The following is a 17,940-nucleotide window of genomic DNA, read 5'->3' as shown; positions in this document are numbered from 1 at the left end:
TGTGAAACTGGCAGTTTCTTCTTAGCAAACCTCCCACGTAGGCGTGAAAAGATCTTTCTGTGTGTCTGTCAGAGCACCCTTCTAACAGGCTGCAGTCCAAGAGTGTGTTTTAGAGGGAGTGCATTAACCACAGAGTGCCAGCAGCCAGAGATGTATTTACTCTGTGTGTGAGATGGTGGCAACTCAACCAGAGCAAGTAGTAGAAGGAACTTTGGCTGAGAAATAGGAGGAGGAGGAATAAAAAATGATGCTTGTTTGCTCTGAAGCTTGCCCATCATTTTTTTTTCTTTATGAGTTGGTCAAGTAAATCATATTGTCCCCACAAAACTGCTTCCATCCTTAAACCCTTAAAGCTACAATCCTGTGAGTGAGATCAGAAATGCATAATGCATGTCGGGCTAGTGTGTGAGATCAGATAAGCAATGAGGCTTTTGCAAGCTGGAGGGAAGGAGGAGGGTGAGATTAATCAGTGCTGTAAATGGTTGGAGAGCTGCTGAGGAGGAAGAGCAATGCACATCCTATTTCTGGAAGCTGCTCTTCCCCCTGATGTAACCCAGCCTCTCTCAGTTTGAATGCAACTGATGATACTGGAGCAATAAAGAAGTGCAGAGCTTCACCCAACTGTGCTGCTCTTTGTGGGGTACAATCCTGAACTCTGTGAAGTCATGGGGAGCTTTTGTGGTTTAGAAGGTCATGGCTGGTGCCAGGATTTCAGTGCTGCACCGCAGCAGAGTGAGGTGGCTCGTTGATGAGCTCGCTGACACGTATGACATGCTGAGTCGAACTCAGACGGTGCTGGGCTGAAATATTTCCTCTGGATGAATGGCCTCTGAGCTCAGAGCAGCCTCTGAAGCCAGTGGAAGGGCAGGGACCCTTTCCTGAGGCAGTTTGGGCCTTTAGCACCAAAGGTGCTCGCTGGAGTTGCCTCTTCCCTGAGTGCAGATGAAGCCTCGGTCAAGGAGGATTGTGCCTTCAGCTTTCTGGTAACCTGGCTGCAGGGATGGCACTAGCCTTTGCCTTGTTGTCAAGCCCTGCTTTAACACATATGGGGTGGCCCCAGTGACAGGTGGTGGTGTACAGCAGTACATTCAGGAGAGAGCTGGCTGGTCTGGAAGACAGTCTGCTTCACCATCTTTTCTCTCCCTCTTGGCTTGCTTTGTGTTGCTGCTTGTGTTTTGGTCCCAAGGGACGCAAAGGACTCATGATACCTTCAGCTTCCCAGACAAAGGCCTGCAACACTTGATCTATCTGCTGGCTACTCTTGGCTTTTCCACCTTCAGCAGCTTAACACAAGGTATGATAAAGCCTCGTGGTCCTTGTTAGTCCTCAGTTGTGTCTCCCTTGTTTCCCCCTTACATCAGCCTTCCTCAGGTACTGACCTCAGGAGCTGCATCCTTTGCTTCAGCAGGAGAGAGGGACTGCCTGGAGAAGCATTGGGAGCAGCATTTCCAACCTGCCTTGTGTCAACTCACCCACACCCTTCAGATTTTTGCAGAAGACAACATCACTTGGTAGAAGCTGCCTCAAACTCAACATGTCCCGTAACCTTCTCCCCCAGCAAGGTCACTGCAACTTCCAAACACCATTTGCCTAAGACAAGAGCTGTAGTATGCTAAAGAAGCTAGTGTGCTCCCTTAGGTTTGTCAAGGGGTGATTGGGCAGATTGCTTGCAAAGGAATTGGGTAGAGAAGTAGTTCTGGAGGGTTTGTTCCTCGGTTTAAAATGAAGCTTCTGGTGGGTTAAGAATGAAGCAGTGAGAATAGTGACATGTCTGGGATGCAAACCACACCAAGGCTGAGCAGTCCTTTCAGACAGTGCCTTCTAGAGCTGACCCAGGCTCTGATCTGGCCAGGATGACAGTGTGTGATGTGAAACTGAGCTCTGAAGGGGAAGTAATCTGCAGCAGCAGGAGGAGTTAAAAAGCAGACGAGCCCAAAAGAAATCTGCTGAAAAGTGTGTGCTCTGCCTCTTGTAAATACAGTTGGAGAGAACATCAGCCTGCAGTTCCTGCTGTAGGACATCTACACAGGGAGAGGTCTTCCAGGACGGTGAGTACATCTGGAGAGTGCTGGGGGGGGGTGATGGTAGAGAGGTGACTCCAGCTTGCTCATCTGAGGAGTTTCAGGCAGCTCCCAGGGAGGATTTTGTAAGCCTAAAAGTCTCATCCTTGTGTTTGAAACCCAAAACATGGAATGGTTCGATGCTGATGGAGGAAAGAAGTACCTAAAGTTAACTTGGGAGAAGGGAGAAAGCAGCCTAGTGGTACAAACAGTCTGCTGTGTGTACTCAGCACATTGTGGTATCAGCTTGTGTTCCTGTCTGTGAAGCAGCACTAAACAGTGCTCGTATTTATTGCTCTTGCATGAGGCTTAGTCACTGAAATTGGCAGCCAGTGAAGCCCTGAAAGCTTAGAGGGAGCCAGTTAATTACTGACCAGCTATTCTAGTTGAGTCTGTGATATTTTCTTTCTGGAAAATTAAACTGTGTGTGTTCTCTTGACCTCTGTGTGGCAGCTGGGGACCGAATCCATCACCAGCCACAGGTATCCAGAAGGACTTTGTTTGAATCAAGTGGTAGGGGACTGTACTGTGGCACATGGGAGATCTGTTTGCTCTCAGATTTTCAGAGAAATGCCACTTTTGGAAGCCATTTTGTTACTGTTGCTGGAAAAGAGAAGTGAAACGAGCTGTTTGTGGCAAGTTCTGTCCTTCTGAAGCCATCACAGGGCTCCAAGTGCACCTACAGCTGCAGGTCCCAACAGTGGGGCTGCTGGGGTCACTGGATGTATCATGGGCAGCACTTTAGTTCTAGGGGCCAGAGGGACAAGATGACAGCTCTCAGGACAGGGGGGCTGGGTGTTCCTGGGCAGCCCACCTGGCTGGGACAGCTACAGCCAGAGCTGTGGAGTGTGACCTTCAGCCTCCCCAGGCTCTCCTGGCCCAGGCTGAAGGGCTGCTGTTGTTGTTTTTCAGTTGCCTTTTTCCTTCTCTTTTAAAATCCCTTTGCCTCAGTTTCCTACCAAACTCCTTAGCTGCTGCTTCTCTCCTCCTTTTGTTCCCACTGCTTTCTGGGCTGGTGTTTGACCACTTTCTCTCAAGGCAGAGCAACGACACGTGTTGCTGTCACACAGCTTTGTGTGGTGTGGTTTATCTTCCTTCTCTGCTTGGGTTGTAAGCTCTTTGGGGTCAGACACCACACCTTTGTACTGTGCTTGAAGCATGGACTGAGACTTGAGGGGCACAGGGACCTGACACTCACCAGGGAACAGCCAACTGCCCTTCACTGCTGGCAGCAGCTCAGTTTCTCCAGAGCTTGGAGAATGAGTGTTTTCCTGCTGGCACTTGTGGCTATTTCTAGTGTAAAAGCTTGTGCCTGAAGCTGTGGCAGCAAAGGAAGCGTGAGTACAACTGCCTTGGGAAGTGAGCTCTGCTGAAGTGATTGCAGCTGGTAACAACAAGAAGCAGACCCTGGAATGGAAACTGAGCTTTCCTCTCTGCAGCCCTAGCATGCTTTTAAGCATGACTGTTCAGACCTTTTCTTCCCTCTCCACCTTTCTCATTTCCCTTTGCCTGCTCTTTTTCCTCGGGTCCTCTCCCATCTCTCTCCACATTCCCCAAGTCACTGTTTCAGACCCACTTCCCTCGTCTCCCAAGACATCCTCCACTTCTTTGGTTCAGCCTCACTAGTTCTTGTGGGCAGGGCTCTGTGCTGTGTCCAGCTCCTGCCTGTTCCACGTGGTCCCAGCATCTGTGGATGGGCAAGAGTTGGATGCAGTCCATGCTGCTTTACTGGTGTGGGAGGGCAGACTCTACCAGCACACCCAGCTTGGACACACAGCAATGATGGATGGGATGAGCCTGGCAGGATCCTTCTGACCTGAAACTCGTACAAGTGTGACCACCCACACAGCAACTGTGTGCCTGATAGCACTGCAGCTTGTTCATCCTCCAGGCTGCAAAGGCCCAGTGGCTCCAGGGCAGGAGGCTGTAGCCTGGGCACTGGGCAGGTGGTGATATCACCTGGTAGCACTGCTGGAGATCTGCCATCCTGCAGGATGTGCTGCTTGCTGCAAAAAAGATGGGGTAAATCCACCTCTGTGGGTTCAGGGATGATTCATGACTCAGTGGGGGTGTGACAAGTTCTTGGTTGGACCTTCTGGGCAGGCAAAATAGGCAAGTGGCCAGCTACCCCTGCCCTACCCTCTGCTTTGAGGTTTGGCACTGTTTGGTGTTTGCTCTGGTGTTAGCTGGTGATAACACACGATTGGAGCTGCACTGTCTGAGGAGGGAAAGTAAGCTAACTTTTATTCCTAGGGTCATGGTTGCAACAGGGGAGGAGTTTATATTTTGTCCTGGCTCCTGTTCCCTTAACAGAGGCCCTTCTAGAAGAGGCACTGGCACTGAAGAACACTCAGGAGCCTAGGAAGCCAGAGGGAGCCTAACAGAGTCAGACACAGGGTGACACTGCTGCTTTACACTGTCACCCATGTCTGTCTGTCACCCATGGCTTCTGTGCTTAATTATTGCTTGTTGGCAAATGTGTTAGCCTGCAACAGGACAGAGTGGGTGTTAGAGGACAAGTTGAAGAGGCAGCAATGCAGTTGTTTCCACATTAGTAATGGCAGTGGTTTTTGTGTGCTGACAGCGCCAGGGAAAACCAGCAGGGACTTGTGTCCCCCTCTTATTTTGGAGTCTGTTCCTGTCACTCAAGACCCATAATACAGTGAAGATGTTGAGCAGACCTCTACTTAGATACCAGAACACTGCATAAAGTAATGGCAGGAACCTGTATTAGTCTGTAACTGCTTACACACAAATGTTGCCATAAAGCTTCATTTTTCCCCTTGCCTACATTTCTGTTTTTCAGATTGGGGCAAAAAAGCTTCATGAACATCTCCAGTGTTTAATAAGTCCTCCAACATGAAACTAAGCAAGAACAATCCCAAAGGCTACAAAGAGGTAATTACTGGGACACATCACGTTGGCTGAACAGTGCTGGGGTTACACTGACATTTCTGGAAAGAAATAACAGAAAGGAGGAAATAAAAGAAGGATTTTATTGCCTGTTTTAGAGATTCATGTAGGTTTCAATCCCATCTGTAAACAAGAGAGTGGCAAAGCCTTCTCTGCTTTATCCACACAGTCACAGAATCTCAAGAGCTGGAAGGGACCTCAAAAGCTCACTCAGTGCAACCCCCCTGCCAGAGCAACACCACCTAGAGCAGGGCACACAGGGACTCATCCAGGTGGGTTGGAATGTCTCCAGAGAAGGAGACTCCACAGCCCATCTGGGCAGCCCCTGCCAGTGCTCCCTCACCTCAACAGGGAACAAATTCTTTCTTGTATTTCTTTGGAACCTCTTCTGTTCCAGCTTGTCCCCATTGCCCCTTGTCCTGTCATTGGCCATCACTGAGAACAGCCTGACTCCATCCTCCTGACACCCATCCCTTATGTATTTGTAAACATTAATGAGTTCACCCCTCAGTCTTCTCTTCTCCAAGCTGAAGAGCCCCAGCTCCCTCATCAGCAGGGAGATGCTCCACTCCATCATCTGTGTGACCCTGTGCTGAACTCTCTCCAGCAGCTCCCTGTCCTTCTGGAACTGAGGGGCCCAGAACTGGACACACTATTCCAGATGTGGTCTCACTAGGGCAGAGTAGAGGGGGAGCAGAACCTCTTTCAACCTACTGCCCACAGCCCTTCTAATTCACTCCAGGCTGCCATTGGCCTTCTTGGCCATGAGGGCACATTGTTGGCTCATGCTCATCCTGCTGCCCACCAGCATCCCTGGGTCCCTTTCCCCTACACTGCTCTCTGAGAGTTCATTCCCCAGCCTGTGCTGGTACAAAGGGTGATTCTTTCCCAGATGTGAGACTCTACACTTGCCCTTGTGGAATTCCATTAGATTTCTCCCAGCCCATCCCTCCAGCCTGTGCAGGTCTGGTTGAACAGCAGCACAGCCTTCTGGGGCGTCAGCCACTCCCCCCAGTTTAGTATCCAGAAGACTGATCAAACCTTGCTGAGAGGGAGCAACATGCAGCCTAATCCTGCCAGGAGACCTAAACAAATAGCCTTGCTTCCAGCATTAGCACAGCCTTTACTCATTCAGCCTGCCTAGAGCATCTGGACATCACAGTGTACAGCATGGTGACAGCCAAGATGTGACTTCCAGGTAGATCTCTTGCCTCAGAGATGTCTGCAGGTCTGGAGAAAACCAGAGGAAAATGAAAAGTAAGAAACTGGACCCACATTGAAACTGAAACAGATACTTTCAGAGGCCACTAGTTTCTGTGCAGTTTTCATATGTCCCCTTTTGGGAACCCACATTTATAGCTACAGCCTCACAACCACACACCCAGACTTGGTTCTGCTGCCTAGAGGTTCCAAAGCTCAACTCTCTAGTGTATATTGACCATCACAGGGTGGTGGATGATCCCAGCTCACAAGAATTGCTGTAAGGAGCCAGACATAGCTACTGGGGGAGTGAATCTGCAGTGGGGACTGCCTTTTCCTCCTTAATGTAGGGCAATATGTAGAGCCTGTTGCTGTATGTTACAGCATGTGAGTGGCTGGGCTCCAGATCTGGACATACCAGGCTATTGGGGTTTTTTCCATCTACATTCAGGGGACAAAGAAGTACAGAAAAAGGGGAAATGAAGCAAAGTCACCACACTAGACCAAAAAGGAAATACCATTCACTCACCCTACAGATAAATGGGGCTTTTATAGTTTCACTGGAGTGAGGTTTCAGTGAGATGACAAAACCAGAACATGTTCAGAAACCACAAATCATCCTTCTGCTGCTCACATTTCCAGACCATGTTCTCTCTCCCCTGACTTCATGAACTTCCCCTTTATGGCAGTGCTGGGCTTTTAATCCCATGGCTAACCTTGTGTTATGGATTTCCTTGCCTTGATTTTGGTTGTAATTTCGTTGAGCTCTTGTTTGTCTTCTGCTAAAATAACTGATGTCAAGCTCATCATAATGTTTTGGGGGAAATCCCCAGGCTTTTGATATATTGGCATGGGAAACATTAAAACTAGAATGGTATATCCAAAACCTGGTGGTATATCCAAGAATTCTGTCTGCCAGCAGCTGAAAGCAGGGCTGGTGTTCAATGGCTGTGATTTCCTCACCTGAGACAGGCAGGTATCTGTTAGCTGGTGTAGCAGTGACTTGGTGATCACTTCATTCTTGTCCTGTTTGGATTCTGTTCTAGTTTCAAATCATAGGAGTTATTCTGATACTTGGTTTTGTCCTGGTGGCTGTTTACTTCGTGGTAGTTGATCCTAAGAGAGAAGAAGCAGTTGTCAGCATTTATGAAGGGTTGGAGGAAGAAGAAGGGCTCTACGGAGATCTCCCAGGAACCACGAGTGAGGAGGACACCAACAGATCCAATGAGTCCTGCAGGTGAGTGGGACCTGATGGCTCGTGGAGAAGTAATCACCAGGTGGAGAAGGAGTGGCAATGCTGGCAACTTCAGCATGGCTTTGGTTCCTCTTCCATTGATTCAGAAGTGATATGGTACCGCTACTTTGGGAAGAGGAGGGGTGTTGTTTAGGCATGGGGTCATTTGTAGCTGCCTGTTCTGAGGGACAGTGACACAGCTCCACTGCTGGTCCTGTGCTGGTGTGTTGGGCACAGCTCTGTTGCTTCTCCAGCCACTCTCCCTTTGTGGCAGTGGTGGGAGGCAGCAGAGTGACCAGTGTGTAAAGCAGCACCTGCTGAGCTCACCTTCTGGATGGGGCAGAGGATGTTTGTCCCGGCAGAGAGCACCAAAGCAACATCCACCCCTAGGGGGTTAATTTTCTCCTTGTCCTTAGGATGGTAAAATAAACAGCTCAGAACAGCTACTGAGAAGCCATTCTGCTGGATTTGGGAGGACAATGTATGATGAATGCTTGGCTACAAAAAGTAGGGATAGAGGGAGCTCTCAGCTCGTTTTCTTCTGAGGTTATTGTCCAAAATGGCCTGATGGGTGCTTGGTTTTCTGCTTGGGTCACAGTCCCTTGCTTCACACTATACACTTTCCATTGCAGCTTTGAACTTGTGGAAAATGTTCCTTATGACTTACCTTTTGAGATAAATAGCACTGCAGCCAAACCCTTGTACCAAGCCTGGATGAGACTCCTTGATCTAGCCCAGGAAAAGATTCATGTGGCTTCTTACTATTGGTCCCTGACTGGGAAGGATATCAATGTCAATGATTCATCTTCCAAGCAGGTAGGAGAAAACCAATGGCAAGCACATCTGTGGTTGTATGTCTCACGTACATGTGACAAGTGGCAGATTTACTTTGTCTCCCAGAGCCATTGCTTGACTCTTCTTGCAAACCAGAGCACCAACTTTCCTCCTCTGATCAAGCCAGACCCCACCTGAGCTCTGTCTCTGCATATTTCTATGCTGTGTTTGAGTTACCTTTAAAACCACGCTTGCTTACCCTGCAGAGAGACAGTTTGTGGCAGGGGCAGCCAGGGGCATGGCTGAAGAGCCTGCAGGGTCCCACAGACACAAGTGAACGTGCCAGTCCTCACTGGCTAGCTCAAAGGGCCAGGAAGCAAACTCTGACAGACTTCTAACTGCTTCAGAGGCTGCTCCTCCTCTGAGAGACCTGTACAGACAGAGCATCTGCATTCTCCCATGTTGAAGGTGTCCCTGAACCATGCCTTTGGACATAGGTTCTCCTTTGCAAGGCTGTCCTCCTGGGTACCCTGCACTGCTCCCCTTGTCTTCCTTCCCAGGTGCTTCTAGTGTTGTCAAATGACTCATTGCCCCTACATGAGTGGAAATAGAAGTGACAGGTGTAAGGTTGAGCCCCATCTCAGCTCAGTGTAGGACAGTCTCTGTTACTTTCATCCTCAGGGAGAAAGGATGCAGCCACATCTGTGGAACATCAGCATCCAGCAGCTGATCTTCACTGGGGTATTCACCTTTGGAACTGGGGTGTTTCTGGTCATATTTTTAAACCTTATATCTACAGAATCATTTAGATTGAAAAAGTCTGTTAGGGTTACCAAGATCAATGACTAACCTAACGCTGACAAATCCTCCACTAAGCACCTGAGGTCCCTCAGCACCTCATCTACACACCTTTTGAATACCTCCAGGGATGGTGACTCCATCAGCTCCCTGGGCAGCCTGTGCCCATGCTTGACAATAATCTAACAGCATGAAATGACAGAAAAGACATTTTGATTGCTATGTTGGATCAGAATCTTTGTTCCCTTTCTTGTTGGTACTTGAATCCCTCCTGAAACAGGTGACTTTTCTGACCTTCCTTGGTTGAGGTTCTTCAAAGGAAGCATTCATTTGTAACACTATGCTTACATTTATCTTACTAAATGTTGTATAACCAGATACAAAAACCAACAAACTGTGCCACGCAGGGTGAAGATATTCTGAAGAGGTTTGAGAGGTTACTCGCAGAGAATGTGTCTGTGTATGTTGCCACAAGTGTGCCAACCTTGGCTACAAACTCAACTGACCTGGAGCTCTTGGAGGAAAAAGGTAATCATCTCCCTTCAGTGATGCACGTGCACAAAGGCATCTGAGAGGAGCTGGTCTCCAAGGCCTGTTCTGGCATGGTGCTGACGTGGGTTCCCAGGACATGGGTTCACAGGACAAGCACTCTGTGCTCACTAGTTCATGGTTTCTGTCTGTGTCGTCGTGCTCTTAAGGAGTTCTCTGAAAGTTCACATTTTGTGTGGCTTTTTACAAGTTACTGTGCTCCCAGGAGTGAGTGGTTGTGAATACTGGAGCATCTTCCTTATGAGGAAAGGCTGTGAGACCTGGGGCTGTTTAGTCTGGAAAGAGGAGACTGAGGGGGGAGCTCATTAATAGTTACAAATATCTAAATGGTGGATGTTGGAACAGCACTTTTTTCGATGGTACCCAGTGAGAGGACAAGGGGATGAAGCTGGAACACAAACAGTTCCATTTAAACATAAGGAAAAACTCTTTCAGTGTTTGAGTGAGGGAGCCCTGGCCCAGGCTGCCCAGGGAGGGTGTGGAGGCTCCTGCTCTGGAGGTCTTCAAACCAGCCTGGACACATTCCTGTATGACCTGATCTAGGTGGGACCTGCTTTGGCAGGGGGGTTGGACTGGATGATCTCTAAAGATCCCTTCCAACCCCTACCATTCTGTGATTACTGTCTGTAAGTATCAGGTATGCAGACATGCTTGGGCTGTCAGGACACCAATATAGATTACCACTTCCATTCTGTATCTAAACTCTTTTTCCCCCCTCCCCACTTTTCTTCAGGGGCTCACGTAAAGAAGATTGATTTTGGACGCTTGGCAGGAGGAGTGTTGCATAGCAAATTCTGGATTGTAGACATGAAGCACATATATGTTGGCAGTGCAAATATGGACTGGAGATCTTTATCTCAGGTAAGCTCTGCTGCTGCATATTCAGAACTCTGGTGGGAAAATCGTGTTCTAGCACATAACAGAGATAAATGATAATGATGTAAAATATCGAGTGGGAGAAATAGCGAAGAAAGTCCTGGAGGGGAAGGTGGTTCTTTCTGAGGCTATGACTTAGCTTGCTCTCTTTGCAGGTGAAAGAGTTTGGTGCTGTGATATACAACTGCAGCTCCTTGGCCAAAGACCTGTGGAAAACATTTAGTACTTACTGGGATGTTGGACACGCTAATGCCACCATCCCATTCCCTTGGCCTCTTAATTATTCCACCCACATTAACATGCATCAGCCTCTGGCTGTAGAATTTAACGGGATCCTGACAAAAGCCTATTTTTCTGTAAGTATGTTTTAAAATAGCAAGACAGACTGTCAACTGTGTTTAAGCACTGGCCAGAAAAGTTTCCTTTCAGCCCTCCTAGGTTACTTACGTTCCAGTTGGGCAATTCAACGGGTTGTTTTTCTGCAACTACTCAAGGAAAAAGAGTCGAACTGGGGCTGTTTAGCCTGGAGAAGAGGAGACTGAAGGGGGATTTCATTAATAGTTACAAATATCTTAATGGTGGGTGTCAGGAGGTTGGGGCAGCACTTTTTTTCTGTTGTATCCAGTGAGAGGACAAGGGGTGATGGGATGAAGCTGGAACACAAGAAGATCCATTTAAACACAAGGAAAAACTCTTTCAGTGTGAGGTGAGGGAGCCCTGGCACAGGCTGCCCAGGGAGGGTGTGGAGGCTCCTTCTCTGAAGATCTTCAAAACCCACATGGACACGTTCCTGTGTGACCTGATCTAGGTGACCCTGCTTCTGCAGGGGGGCTGGACTGGATGAGCTCTAAAGCTCCCTTCCAACCCCTACCATTCTGGGATTCTGTAGTCTGGGCTATCAGGTAGTCTGGCAAGGATGGAGCACAGTACCCTTTTCATCATTTGTGGGCTCAATATGTCAATAAGTGCCTGACCCATCAGGACATGTGAGGCATGAAGAACAATAGTTGTCCACCTCAAAAGCTTCATGCTATTGTAGTGAAACCCAAACAGATCTGAATACAAATGAAATCCCTGACACTGTGTGTTTTCTTCTTTTCAGGCTTCTCCCCCAGTGTTTTGCCCAGAAGGTCGCACTCGTGACCTGTTTGCCATCACCAGGATAATCGGTGAGGCACAGAAGTTTGTCTATGTTTCTGTTATGGAGTATTTCCCTACCAGCCGTTTTGTTCATCCAGAAAGGTATCATTGTAATCCTGAGTCAACCAGTAATGTACTGCCCTCCCATTTCTGCAATGAAAATACTCAGAGTGCAGGGAACTGAGGCTTTGCTCTGTGTTCACCACTGCCTCGTGTAAATACTGATGCTACACAAGGGGTGGGATCCAACGCTGTCCGTGCCCTTGGCTTGTGTTTTAAAACAGGCTCCTGTGCTCTCCACACAGCAGGAAAAAGTGAAGTGCCAGACTAGGGACAGTCAGGTACAGCTCTCTTCAAAATACAGCAGAGCAGCTTTATGAACAGAGAGAGGAATGGGAACAGCAGAAAAGTATCTGACATCAGGCTTTTCAGAGGAAATATTGCTTTGGTCTCCTATCCTACTCCTATTTCTCTTTCTGTCCTTTGCCTCTGAAAACTCTTGACTTCTGCCTCTGCTGTTTGATGTACCTGACCCATAGTTCAGAGGCCGATTCTTAGCTGTCCTTGCTGACCTCTACAATGGTAGCTGAAACAACCCCTAAGAGAAACTTTTGGGCTTTCATTGTCCTCTTTTAATGATTCCATCAAAAGAGCATCCAAGTTACTGACACGTGCTGGGTGCATGCACCAGCAGCTCTCAAGGTGGTAGTGATGATCTGGAGTGAGGGATTGTGTCTGGTGGACCATTGCCATAGTCCCAGTGGGCTGCCCAAGGTCACTGCCATGGTCCCAGCAGGCTGCCCAAGGTCACAGCCTTATGCTGACTCTGCACATCAACTCAAATCTGAGTAACACACAGAAAGTTAGTCGGTCATGGGACAAGGGCTAAGACTCCAAATCCTCTTAGATACTCTTGAATTAGGCTGTTTACGTGCAACCAAGTGCTCTGTTATCCCCTTATAACATTTCTGAGTTTTCCAACAGTCTAAATAATGACTGAGAAAGAAGTTCAAGTCAAAGAGTTCTGTACAACGTGGCTTGTGAGGAACAGGGGCAGCTGTAGGTTGCCTTTTAGCCGTAATTATACCAGGTGCCATCACATCTAGTGGCATGAATATGTAAAGCCTCTGTTGTTCATCTGGGCATGTGTGTGTTAGCAGGAAGAGTGTAGGATAATAGATAAACACAGATAACACCACTGTCCCTGAAACAAAACCTCAAAGACTGTCACCCACTTGGAAGATATTTGTTACCAATCAAACAGCTCAGAGGATTTTCAATGTCTATGTTGAAAAGTTGAATCTCTAAGCTTCTCGTCTCCTGCTTTCAGCTAAGAATAGGTTCACAGAAAGTCTCTTTTCCCCCTTAGAACTGAGTGGGATAATACTCTTCATTCTTCATCTGAAACCTTAATCCACCATTTGTGACATCTAGGGCCTGATCAGATGCAAACAAGAGTTTGAAAGGCTCAGAGAAATGGCCCTGAGGCCTCAGGCTATCTCCACAGCAACCAGCTGTAGTGCAATGAATTGAGGCTGATTAGTTCAGGTTAGGCTTCTCCAGCAGCTGAGGCAGGGGGAACAAAGCTGCTATCTTAATGCCTGAGTGTTAATCAACTAAAAACTGATCTATTTGAAACATGGAAACTGTTCAAAAAATAGCATTTCTAAATAGCAGGTTGTTCTGAGTTGTTTTTCCAGGATCCACAAGCCAGGCTGAGCCTGCAAGCACGTGGCTGGGCTGTTGCTTGTGATAGGATGGTGTGCAAGAGAGCGTTAGGAAACTGAGGCCTCTGTACATAAGAGCCAAAGGAATAAGTTAGGCAAATGAATCCATCATTGCTCATGGGACTGTGAGGGAGTGCTGGACCTCTCTCTGCATCAGTGCTCCGACCCCTGCTGAAGATGTTTGTCTTCTCTGTGCAGTGCTTGTTAGGATCTACAGAGTGAGGATGCCACACGGGCCTTTGGAGTTACTACTCCTGGGATGTGCATTGTTGTGTAGTTGGGTGAAGGATGTTAAAAACTTTCACCCAAGCTACTGCCAACACAAGTGTCAGGAAAAGGAGCAGCCCTGTGTTCAGGACACCACGGCTCAGGGGCACAGGGCATGGTAAAGAGGGCAAGGAGGGATGGAGCCTGTCTGATAGCACAGAACCACTGTGAACACTAGGATCTTCCAGCCCTTAAGGTTCTGTGACTCTGTGATCACTGTAGAACAATCACATCCTGAATTGGCCATGTTCTGCAAAATGGTTCTTAGGCTTTCCTCTGGGCTCTGCACTGTCCTTCTTCATGCTGTATGATCAGCATTGCCACTGCTATTTTCAGGTCCCTGAGGAAATGAGGGTGATGGCACCATGCTGTGTGTGTATCTGTCTGCATGCCCTTTGCTAAGCTTCAAACTTTCTCATCAGTTTCAACCCAATTTGGCAGAGACTGGAGGTCTTGAAACACACTGTGAAAAAAACTGAGTAGAAGGCAGAAACCTTATTTATATATACCTCCAGTGAAGGCACAATTACTGGCCATCAGAGATCCCATCTCTACACGGCATCACTTGTGTTCTCAGTTGATTGTCACAACTTCCTACCCAAGTGCTTCAAAAACATCCCTTTTCCCACCCACTTGCTTTTCTCTAGATACTGGCCAGCCATTGACAATGCTCTGAGACGTGCAGCTTTCAACTACAGAGTCCAAATCCGGCTTCTGGTCAGCTGCTGGACTCACTCTGACCCTGCCATGCTCTTCTATCTGAGGTCCCTGCGTGCCCTCAACAACCCGCTTGCCCACATCAGTGTTGACGTGGTATGTTAAAACCCCTTTGATTTTGCAGCTTGGGGATCTGGACCACACTGAATTCTGACTCTAAACTGCCTTAAAAGGGTCTACCTACTATCATTTTTTTTACAATCAAGAGCTCTGCTGGCTGCCTGTACAAATGAGCCCATTTTTGGACACTGTTATACACAGGCCACAGACACTAGGATGAAATACATCAAGTGCAGTGGGGATGGTGTGTGAGCTCCCAACGTGCTGCAGTTACCATGACAGAGAGGTATCACAGAAGGAAGGAGAAACATCTTTTAGGAAGAGAAATGTAGGTTTTTAGTAAGAGCTAACACAAAAAGTTAGGCATTAACATTGTGAGCAGTACCTCTCGTGCCTGTGAGCAGCCCATTCTAGCTCAAAATAAGAGCAGCCATCAGTGGTAAATGCAGATCTATTAAACAGCTGCCTAAAACTGCATTTAATTGTCTGCCCTGTGATGATAATAGCTGTGCCACTAATGGAACATTGTGAAGCAAACATTATCCTTATCTGATCTCAATTGCTTACCCAATTTTATGTGTAGTGCAAGTACTATTTGTTAGTTTTCTTGGAAAAGAGTGAGATGTCTTTTATGCTGCATTTAATAACAGTGTGTGGAATACTCCCCCCTGTTCTTTCTGTACTGTTCTGTTCTTTGAAAACATAGAAAATCTGCATTGTCCTATTATTCAGCATGTTCCTCACTCTGGCATTTCTATTTGTGTTTTTAATTTCCCTCCAGAAACTCTTCATCGTTCCAGTTCTGAACCACACAAATATTCCTCATGGGAGAGTGAATCACAACAAGTACATGGTCACTGATAAAGTAGCCTATATTGGTATGTATTCCATTGTTCCAAACACTTAGGGTGTCTTCAGATCTATAGGACTGAAGCTGAGACAGGATGGGCTGCAGTGTTGAAAAAAGACCTCGTTTTGCCACGTAAAGCAGATAAATATATCAAAGGATATGGCTCTATCAGAATGTCTGCCCTGGGTAAAGAAGTAAAAGTGTGAAGAGGAGACAATAATGTAGGCCAAGTTCAGTGAGAGGTGATTTCATCTAATTGGGAGCCATTAGGAACAGAGCACGGCAGGTCTGAGGGCGCAGCCTGTGACAAGCACAGTAGGAATCTCACAGACTGAGTGCTCAGAGTGATGCAATGGCAGCTGATGCTCCAGTGTACAACAGCATTGTGCTTTAATAAAAAGCAATTGCTGGGAGGAATTAATTCCACATGCTGTTTGCTGAACAGAAGTGTAGGAGAGGAAATGAGCAGCAGTTGACAGTACTGCTTTCTCCAGTCCTGAAAGCCAGGGTGGTGTTTATTTGTCACTTTCATTAGGATGTCGCAAAAAGGGGAACGTGAAAGGGCTCTGTCACTTCAGTCAGCTCATTCTCCAAGCAAGGCAAGCTAGCAGATAACCTGATCTCCCAAAGAGCTGAGGACTTGCAGCTCCAGCTGCTTTGCTTCTTACTGAGTTGTCTTTTTGAGACAGACACGCAGATAGTTTTCATGCCTAAGCATTACCTGGAATTGACAGGTTTTCCTGGCTCAGGTGAACACCAGGACAAGTGCCAAGTGATAAAATGTGTATTTTTTCCACAGAGTTTGATTTTCTGAACTGGGGCAGCTTTGGAGGGAGCCCTAGCCAGTCTACAGCTGGATTCCCTGCTTTGCCTGGTTTAAAAGTGGGCATTGCATATTGAGCTCTGAACAGCTCCTCAGGATCTATTGATCAAGGGTTCCAGTTTCTCCTCTTGTTTTCCATTAACAAGTAAAGGCAATTAAGTCCATTAAACTGCTTCTTTATTTTTTCCTTCAAAGACAGAAACCCATATCAAACACTGCCTCTTACCCCTCTTGATACCCAAATGTTGCAGCCTATTCCCATCTTTCTAATGAGCAGATCCCTGCATCTCTGTCACAGCCTGTAAGGAATCAGAAGGTTGTGAAGCTTCAAGTTTGTAGTTAATATTGACTCTTCAAAACTTGAGGTCTGGAATAAGAGGGAAGTGATCTGGATTTTGGTGTTTCACTAGTTCTAATGAGATTTGCAGTTGTGCAGCAAATTGGTAAAGCCAGGGGATGTGGACTTAAATATGGAGATGAAAGAGAACACTGGGAAATGAATCATAGAATGGTAGGGGTTGGAAGGGACCTTTAGAGATCATCCAGTCCAGCCCCTGTGCCAAAGCAGGTCTCATCTAGATCAGGTCACACAGGTGGGTCTTGAAGACCTCCAGAGCAGGAGCCTCCACACCCTCCCTGGGCAGCCTGTGCCAGGGCTCCCTCACCTCACAGTGAAATAGTTTTTCCTTATGTTTAAATGGAACTTTTTGTGTTCCAGCTTCTTCCCATCACCCCTTGTCCTGTTGCTAGGTACAACAGAAAAAAGTGCTGCTCCAACCTTTTAATAGACATTTAGATATTTGTAATTATTAATGAGATCTCCCCTCAGTCTCCTCTTCTCCAGACTAAACAGCCCCAGGTCCCACAGCCTTTCCTCATAAGGAAGATGCTCCAGTCCCCTGATCATCTTGGTGGCCCTGCACTGGCCTCTCTCCAGCACTTCCCTGTCCCTCTTGAGCTGAGGAGCCCAGAACTCGACACAGGACTCCAGATGAGGCCTCAGCAGGGCAGAGTAGAGAGGGAGCAGAACTTCCCTTGGCCTGCTGCCCACACTCTTCTTGATGCCCCCAAGATGCCATTGGCCACCTTGGCCACCAGGTCACATTGCTGGCTCATGGTCAGTTTATTATCAAGCAGGACTCCCAGGTCTCTCTCTGCAGAGCTGCTCCCCAGCAGTTTGACCCCCAGCCTGTCCTGGTGCATGGGGTTGTTCCTCCCCAGATGCAGGACTCTGCACTTATCCATGTTGAACCTCATGAGGTTCCTCTCTGCCCAGTGTTGTCTGAATGTTGTCTGATGAGTTACTTCTCCATTGCACAGGGACTTCCAACTGGTCAGAAGATTACTTCACTAACACAGCCGGCGTGGGACTAATTATCAAACAGAATTCAACCAACCTGCAAAGAAGGCAACAACCCATCCAGGAGCAACTAAAACACCTCTTTGAGCGTGACTGGAATTCCAGATACGCAGTGAATCTGGAAGATGTGGAGGGACAGAAAGACTGTAACTGGAAAAGCAGATTCTGAAGTGAGTTGCAATACACCTTTGAAATAGGAACAACAAAATGATATTTGAGTCTCACTCCCGGTGCAAAACAAGGAGCTTCCATCTCTTTGTCTGTCAGAGAAATCGCTTCCTCCTGCTGTCCACAGTATTTGATGATGTGGGAATTTCTCATAGCTGACTCTGTTTGGAAAACCACCAGTCAGTGTGTGACATTTCCTTTTTTGTGTGTGTGTGATTACCTCATCCCAGAGTTAATGAAATGCACAGTGTTGTGTGACAAGCTGTCTGATATTAAAGCAAGGATGGAAGACACAACCAGATCTTAATACATCAGAGATGCAGATCATCATTGCTGTGATATTTCTCTCAGGAAGCTGTGTATTTCAACCTTCGTATTCCATTAACAGAGTTTACTTACATGTGTTTAGTATGTTTTAATAAAC

At 47.3% G+C, this 17,940-nt stretch overlaps 1 protein-coding gene across 2 annotated transcripts; it reads left to right on the top strand.

Annotated features, from left to right (window-relative positions):
• The first annotated feature begins 1,941 nt into the window (after positions 1–1,941).
• Positions 1,942–17,940, top strand: PLD4 (phospholipase D family member 4). Of its 2 annotated transcripts, none has more exons than XM_061998236.1 (11): positions 1,942–2,048; positions 4,867–4,958; positions 7,220–7,410; positions 8,040–8,223; positions 9,387–9,507; positions 10,262–10,389; positions 10,560–10,760; positions 11,507–11,646; positions 14,186–14,351; positions 15,097–15,193; positions 17,309–17,940. In XM_061998236.1, the coding sequence occupies exons 2-11, from the start codon at positions 4,920–4,922 to the stop codon at positions 17,515–17,517; spliced, it is 1,476 nt and encodes a 491-aa protein (XP_061854220.1). In that variant the 5' UTR covers positions 1,942–2,048; positions 4,867–4,919; the 3' UTR covers positions 17,518–17,940. The 2 variants fall into 2 exon arrangements, with proteins under 2 accessions (XP_061854220.1, XP_061854219.1); XM_061998235.1 differs by having other exon boundaries at positions 9,357–9,507.

The sequence above is a fragment of the Colius striatus genome, chromosome 6, assembly GCF_028858725.1.
Source record: "Colius striatus isolate bColStr4 chromosome 6, bColStr4.1.hap1, whole genome shotgun sequence".
NCBI lineage: Eukaryota > Metazoa > Chordata > Aves > Coliiformes > Coliidae > Colius > Colius striatus.
This window is presented reverse-complemented; position numbering and strand designations above follow the sequence as displayed.